The sequence below is a fragment of the Pseudoliparis swirei genome, chromosome 2, assembly GCF_029220125.1.
Source record: "Pseudoliparis swirei isolate HS2019 ecotype Mariana Trench chromosome 2, NWPU_hadal_v1, whole genome shotgun sequence".
Taxonomy (NCBI): Eukaryota; Metazoa; Chordata; class Actinopteri; order Perciformes; family Liparidae; genus Pseudoliparis; species Pseudoliparis swirei.
The window spans coordinates 21,181,145-21,188,644 of record NC_079389.1 but is presented as its reverse complement, the minus strand read 5'-3'; the positions used below and the strand labels follow the sequence as shown (position 1 = coordinate 21,188,644).

At 44.5% G+C, this 7,500-nt stretch overlaps 2 protein-coding genes across 4 annotated transcripts in view; one reads left to right on the top strand and one right to left on the bottom strand.

Annotated features, from left to right (window-relative positions):
- Nucleotides 1-4,122, top strand: part of sestd1 (SEC14 and spectrin domains 1) — a 17,616-nt gene extending 13,494 nt beyond the window's left edge. The window contains exons 13-20 of one of the 3 annotated variants that reach the window (XR_008832870.1): nucleotides 22-136; nucleotides 210-381; nucleotides 631-712; nucleotides 795-917; nucleotides 2,070-2,261; nucleotides 2,394-2,497; nucleotides 2,792-3,313; nucleotides 3,411-4,122. Coding sequence is in view for 2 of the 3 variants with exons in the window: in XM_056423351.1 (XP_056279326.1) it covers nucleotides 22-136; nucleotides 210-381; nucleotides 631-712; nucleotides 795-917; nucleotides 2,070-2,261; nucleotides 2,394-2,497; nucleotides 2,792-3,059 (1,056 nt within the window). In the remaining variant the exon portion in view is untranslated. The other 2 variants (XM_056423351.1, XM_056423365.1) reach the window with 2 other exon arrangements.
- Nucleotides 4,123-4,826: 704 nt separating this feature from the next.
- Nucleotides 4,827-7,500, bottom strand: part of dnajc15 (DnaJ (Hsp40) homolog, subfamily C, member 15) — a 3,768-nt gene continuing 1,094 nt past the window's right edge. Inside the window, exons 2-6 of the mRNA XM_056423500.1 lie at nucleotides 6,952-6,999; nucleotides 6,801-6,874; nucleotides 6,563-6,639; nucleotides 6,212-6,282; nucleotides 4,827-5,250 (exon numbers count right to left, since the gene is read on the bottom strand). Coding sequence (XP_056279475.1) covers nucleotides 5,180-5,250; nucleotides 6,212-6,282; nucleotides 6,563-6,639; nucleotides 6,801-6,874; nucleotides 6,952-6,999 — 341 coding nt within the window. The 3' untranslated portion in view covers nucleotides 4,827-5,179. The remainder of the gene's footprint in view (nucleotides 5,251-6,211; nucleotides 6,283-6,562; nucleotides 6,640-6,800; nucleotides 6,875-6,951; nucleotides 7,000-7,500) is intronic.

The following is a 7,500-nucleotide window of genomic DNA, read 5'->3' as shown; positions in this document are numbered from 1 at the left end:
TCTGACCCGCGTGTGTTGCAGCTGTCCCAGCAGCTGGACGGCCTGCTCGGCATGCTCTGCGCCGACGTGGCTCCGGCCGACGGCGCCTCCATTCAACAGAACCTCAAGCTGCTGGAGGAGAAGCTGCAGATTGTCGGTCGGTGCTCCTCTGACGTTCTTCTTTAAGCGTTGTCTCGCGGTCCGTTAACCGCCTCCGTCTGTCCGTCCAGAGGCGGGCCTCGCCGCGCTGCGCCAGAAGGGCGGGCTGCTGATGGAGCAGATGAGCACCGTGCCGCCGCCGTGGCCCCCGGAGGAGGCGGAGCAGAGTCCGACCGGGGAGCAGCGGGACAGCGCTCAGCACGTCGAGACCGTGATGGAGGAGTTGCAGCTCCGCAAGCAGAGGTAGCTCCTCCTCCTCCTCCTCTTCCTCTTCTTCTTCTTGTTCTAGTTCTTCTTCCTCTTCTTCTTCCTTCTTCTTTCTTCTTGTTCTTCTTCTTCTGCAACTCGTGGGGTGTGGGGCAACACTTAAACAGGATACCGACGGTGTGTCTGTGATTTTATAAAGTATGGAGTATTTTGCTATAGCGGCACGTAACACTATTAGTTAGGATATGTGAATGAAGTGTGTGTGTGTGTGTGTGTGTGTCGCAGGTGTGAGGACATGGTGGACGTGAGGAGGCTAAAGATGCTTCAGATGGTCCAACTGTTCAAATGTGAAGAAGATGCTTTACAGGTAGGACAACACCAACACACAACAGTACTTCCTGTATTGATGAGACATATATACATGTGTGTGTGTGTGTGTGTGTGTCCAGTCAGTGGAGTGGCTCGGCGAGCTGTTGGACGCCTTGTTGAAGACCCACGTCAGACTAGGGGACGACTCTCAGGAGACCAGGACCATGTTGGACAAACACAGGAAGTTTGTGGACGTCGCTCAGGTGAGACGCCAATAATAAACCAATAATTAACGAATAGTAAACTAATAATAAACCATTAATAAATATTAATAATCCAATAATAAACCAGTAATAAACCAAAAATAAACCAGTAATAATCGAATAATAAACTAATAATAATCCAATAGTAAATGAATATTAAACCATTAATAAACATTAATAATCCAATAATAAACCAGTAGTCAAATAATAATCTAATAATAAACCAATAATGAACGAATAATAAACCAATAATTATCCAATAATTAACGAATAGTAAACAAATAATAAACCATTAATAATCCAATAATAAACCAGTAATAAACCAAAAAGAAACCAGTAATAATCGAATAATAAACCAATAATAAACTAGTAATAAACCAATAATAATCTAATAATAAACCAATAATTAACGAATAGTAAATGAATAATAAACCATTAATAAATATTAATAATCCTATAATAAATCAGTAATAAACCAATAATAATCCAATAATAAACCAATCATAATTTAATAATAATCCCATAATAAACCAATAATATACCAGTAATCAATAATAAACCATTAATAATCCAATAATATACCAGTAATAATCAAATAATAATCTAATAATAAACCAATAATGAACTAATAATAAACCAATAATAATCCAATAATTAACGAATAGTAAACAAATAATAAACCATAAATAAATATTAATAATCCAATAATAAACCAAAAATAAACCAGTCATAATCGAATAATAAACCAATCATAAACTAGTGATAAACCAATAATTAACGAATAGTAAATGAATATTAAACCATGAATAAACATTAATAATCCAATAATAAACCAGCAATAAACCAGTAATAATCCAATAATAAACCAAAAATGAACTAATAATAAACCAATAATAATTTAATAATAATCCCATAATAAACCAATAATAATCCCATAATAAACTATTAATAATCCAATAATAATTTAATAATAATCCCATAATAAACAATAATGATTTAATAATAATCCAATAATAATTTAATAATAATCCCATAATAAACGAGTAATAATCCAATAATAAACATGAACTCTTAGGAGTCCAGGGGGGAAGAAAGGGATGGATGGATGCCGGAGGATGACAGTCTTTCTCTCCGTCTCTTCCCGCCACTCAGAGCACGTACGACTACGGCCGCCAGCTGCTGCAGGCCACCGTGGTTCTGTGCCAGTCGCTGCGCTGCACCACGCGCTCCTCCGGGGACACGCTGCCGCGCCTCAACCGCCTCTGGAAGCAGTTCAGCGTCAGCGGAGAGGAGCGGCAGCACCGGCTGGAGCTGGCCCTGGACTTCCACGCCGCCGGAGAGAGGGTGAGACGGGAGGAGAGACGGGGAGGAGAGAGAGAGAGACAGACAGGAGAGAGAGAGACAGACAGACGGGGAGGAGAGAGAGAGAGACAGACAGGAGAGACAGACCATAACATGTTTTTTCCTCTCCTTCAGGTGTTGCTTCAGGAATGTGCCGACTCAGAGTCTCTGGACGAGGTCGACTCCTCCGGGAAAACTCTGCTGGACAGACTGACCCTCCCTGTTATCTTCCCTGATGGGTGAGGACACGAGCACTCACTCACTCTCACACACTCACTCCCTCACTTCCTTCCTTACTCACTCAATTACTCTCTCACTCCCTTAATCCCTCACTCCCTCCCTCACTCCCTCCCTCCCTCCCTCACTCGCTCCCTCCTCCCGTCTGATGCCGAGCAGCTTGTGTCCGGCGGGTTTCTCCAGCGTTGTAACTGTTGATCAAAGCGTCTTTCCACCCTAAGAATCGGCGGCCGGTTGTTTTCTCTCGAGTCCCCGACCAGAAACGAGCCTGACTCCGTGAATCCTCGTCTCTCCAGGACCGAGCAGTACTTCGGGAGCCCCGGCGACACGGCGGCGGCGGCGGAGGCCGTCAGGGAGCGCCTCCTGCTGGTGGAGGAGCGGCGGCTGCAGCTGCAGGAGGCGGAGCTGCACGACGACGAGGAGGAGGAGGAAGAGGAAGCGGGGGCGCTCGACGGGAAGGAGGCGCGGCTGGACGTGATCGGCGAGGAACTGAGTGAGAAAGAGGAGGAAGAGGAGGGGGGGCAGCAGGATGAAGACTTGGAGAGGGCCACGCAGGACTGCTAGTGGGCGTGAACCTCGAGTGTGGGCGTCGGCCTCGGTGGGCGGGCCGATGAACTTCCACCGGGGGGGGAAAGCTGCGGCCGGTCGCTTCCGTCTCCCAGCAGTTCGTTCCCGCCGCTGCTATGTTCTCTCTCCGTTAAGACTACATTTCCCATCAGCCTCTCCTTCCCGAAGGACGGGGAGACGCGTCGGAACTGCGAGAGCCCCGGAAACGACGGCGCCCTCTCGACCGGTTTCCTGCCGTTAACGGCGTCCAGGTGAAACTCATCTTCACGTCTCTGGATGCCGACGACGGACCGGCTGTAAAATAATTTTCGGATGAGAATAGTTGACGCCGCCTCCTTTTTTTCCCAGCATGCATCTCGTCTACCGGAGTGGGTGGAGCTAACGTGGTCACCACGGTTTCCGTCCGTGCCTCCTCTCGCTTTTCTAGCTTCTTCGCCCCCCCCTTTTTTAAATCCCCCCCCCTCCGCCTGACTGCAGATGACGTCATTGGCCTGAACAGGAGGGGCGGAGCCACGGCATATCAGGTGATGTAGGGGAGACACGGAACTCTCCAGGCTGAATCACAAGCGATTGAGCAGAGCAGCTTGTGGAGACGACCACGAGTCCCAAAGAGCTCGGCCCACCGAACGCGAGATTACGGTTTTACCTCCTCCGAGATGAAAATAAATATGTAATACCATATTACATTTAGAGCTCTGCTTTATTGAGTTTCCACCGAATTAATCCTGGAGTGGAAACGTGCAGAAAGGGAGAAAGATTTAGATTTATGGTGAAAACTCATTTAAACTTGATCCCTGAAATGGTCTCTGGGTCTTGTGACATTCGTGTTTCCATGACGACCATCTCGCTGCCTTTATGACGTCGTCCAGCTTTCCCCCCCGATCCAGACATCAGAATAAGAACAATTCTCTTTTCTATTTATTTTCATTTTGTTTTTCCAAATAACTTGTGGGTATTTTTTGACCAATGACTGTAAGCGTCACCGCTAAAGACCGCGTCTTGTTCTCTGCCCCGTAATATATACAGATGACATCCTCCAAATAAAGCTTTTTAAAGTGGATGTCAACGGTGTTTTAATTTATATTATTGGTCTAAACTCACTCAGTCATAAACACAACTACAGTACATGTTTTCAAATAAACAAAAAAAAAAAATGCTTTGCCACTTTCACACCAACTGTTCAAACAGAAATATTTTCACATTATATATATATATATAGTAACATTGTCCTGATCCTTAAAACCTGTTACCTTCAAATGTACAACCATCTTTTATCCATTTGAGGAAGTTATGATTCACATTGTTTCCCCAAGTTTAAGTGTCAGGTACTTTATGCACCCGACACTTAAATTGGTCTTGTTAAGTGTCCAAAACACTTAAATATGTATTCAAATACCAGATGTATTTGAATGGTATTTGTATTACATTGAAAACATCTGGTATTTAAATACATCCAGAATACCAGATGTATTTGTATGGTGTTTAATTGATTATTTAAGTACAGTGTTTTGTTATCTATAACATTTGGAATGAAAAATAAAAGGTATGTTATCAAGAATAGTATCATGCATTAGGTTTGAGGTCGAAGATTATAAAATTGCACATTTGAGTGACCTCAATATAATCTCAAACTTTTTTTAAAAATTATAAATATTTCTTGTGTACAGCTAAAAAAGCCTGGGGTCAAATTGACCCCAAAGAACACCAACGTTGACCCAGTTGTCTCCATTAAATTAGGAAGTCATGAAATAAAGCCAAAAAAAATGATGTCAATCATATATTTAGAGACGGTAAACATTGAACGGGCTCAAATTGACAGATAACAGGAGGGTTACATGTTACATGTGTAGCCTTTATACAAGTCATTTGTAGTCGCTTCAGAACAGCCACTAGAGGGCGCCTGTTTACCCACATACACAGTCAACATGAGTAAATGAGATTATGCCAAGTCCTTTCAAAGTCAATACCGTTCACCCGTGGTTGATACACGTAATTACACGTTCCCAATGTTGACGAATGAATGTGGAGAGAAGCAGCGACGTTGAAGGTTTTTCCCTCGGGGAGCAGAGCGGACGGCTCGGCGCCGGGGGCTTCGTAGTGTCCGTGAACCGCGCGGGTCAGTGCCGGTTCTCCTTGTCAAAAAGGTCTTTGGCCTCGTTGATCTTAGCGGCCAGGTACGGCGACCCACCTGCACGCAGAGGCACAAACACAGGTCTGATTGCAGGATCGCTCCTTCAACTCTCAACCCGAGTTCAGACTCCTCCCATCCAGCTGTGTGCGTATGAACATCTTAAAAATCACGTTTCTATGTAAACACACAACAACCGCCGAGCGACCCGCACAACGTTAAATGCATGTTTGGGCAAATATTTTTAGATTCCAATTAAAGCGGGCATACTTTTTAGCCCATCGTTCTTAAGGAGTTAGGCCAGGGGCCACATCAGCATCATGGCCGCCTCTTAAAGGGCCGGTGTAACTGAAGCGGTGTATAAACTACTCCAAGAACATCTAAAAAAAACTAGAACGGGCACTCGGTAGAGCGCATACCTTCGCATATCACAAGATTGGGCATTGAATTATGAACATGTTGGCATTAGTTGCATGCCAATTGGATAGAAATTGACCGCGCTATGGTAAAAAAGAAGATGTGGACCTTTTCATTACCTTGACCTTGACCCGATTGATCCCAAAATCTAATCAAATGGTCCCCGGATAATAACCAATCATCCCACCAAATTTCATGCGATTCAGTTTAATACTTTTTGAGTTATGCGAATAACACGCATACAAATAAATAAATAAATACACGGCGATCAAAACATAACCTTCCGCATTTTCAATGCGAAGGTAATAACTGTCTTTGCATTTGATTATTGTTTATATGAGTAGAAATATTGTCCACATGAAGATATCTCTAATATTATAACACAAATCTATTTCATTTGAAACCTTCAAAATAAAAGCACAGGATATAAAAGGCGATCGTGTGTCTTTCAAGCCGTGAGGGGCCGCATAAAATGACGCGGCCGCATTCGGCCCGCGGGCCTCGTGTTTGACACCTGTGGGTTAGAACATTTCAACCCCAGACCAGAGCTTGCCTTTCCACGTGCAAAGGCTCCACCGAAAAAGAGTTCAGAGTCTGAGCTCACCCTTATCCGGATGGTTCAGGACCATGATCTTCCGATGGGCCTCGCGCACCTTGGCCTTGGTGCTGACTGGGCTGGAGAGAGAAAGAAAAAGAAGAAGAATGTGAGCAATCATCCTGTTCTTCTTCTCAGTTTCCAGAGAACATCTAATAATAATAATAATAATAATTCAGACTTCTATAGCGCTTTCCTAAATACTCAAAGACGCTTTACAGGGAACAAGAGACAAACAGAACGAAACAAAGAGAAAGCAGACAAGACGAACAAACAGGAACAGTGACATAAAGAAAGGAAAACAAACTGGAATCTAAATCTAATCTAAATCTAAGAAACCGCAACACATTCACTCATCACCTGATCCCGAGAACAAGGCCGGCCTCTCGTTTGGACATCTTCTGCTCAAAACCTCCTTTGTAATACGACGAGAACGCCTGCGCAGACAGAGGAGGATCACGGCGTTGACTCTCAAAAGAGTTCATCTCTGTATATTCTTTTCTGGAGGAGTTTATTTGTACCATCTACAATGTGCACGACAACAACAAAAGACACGGAATAGGTCCGGATGCCGATGATACGTGAATCAATCACTCACGGACGAGGGCATCTTCCTGACGGTTTCAGTGAAGACCTGGCCGAGAGGCTTCCACAGCTGGAACGCGTAGCGGCCTGCAGGGCGACCGGGAGAACAGATTGAAAAACAAACGGCTCGGCGAACGACAGACCGAGTATCAAACTATTCTTACCCGCGAGACCCGCAGCCGCCGCACAGAGACCGACCGCGATCAGAGTCCCTCCCTGTCGACCAAACAAAGCGTCGGGGAGTTACTACGCCGGGTCGGACGAGTCACGAGGAGGAGAGCGCGGCGAGGCCGGCCTCTCCACCGCACAGCCTGCACGACTGATCTGACAGTTATCGGTCATTTTCTCAGCATCTCTTTGACATTTTTGCCCTCTACAATGACGGACTGCAGGATTTGAACCCTATCTGCACGCAGCATAACATGTACACTACCGTTCAAAAGTTTGGGGTCATCCAGACAATTTCGTGTCTTCCATGAAAACTCACTTTTATTTATCAAATGAATTGAAAATTGAAGAGAAAATATAGTCAAGACATTGACAAGGTTAGAAATAATGATTAATAATTGAAGTATTAATTTTGTTCTTCAAACTTCAAGCTCAAAGGAAGGCCAGTTGTATAGCTTATATCACCAGCATAACTGTTTTCAGCTGTGCTAACATAATTGCACAAGGGTTTTCTCATCAGATATTAGTCTTCTAAGGCGATTAGC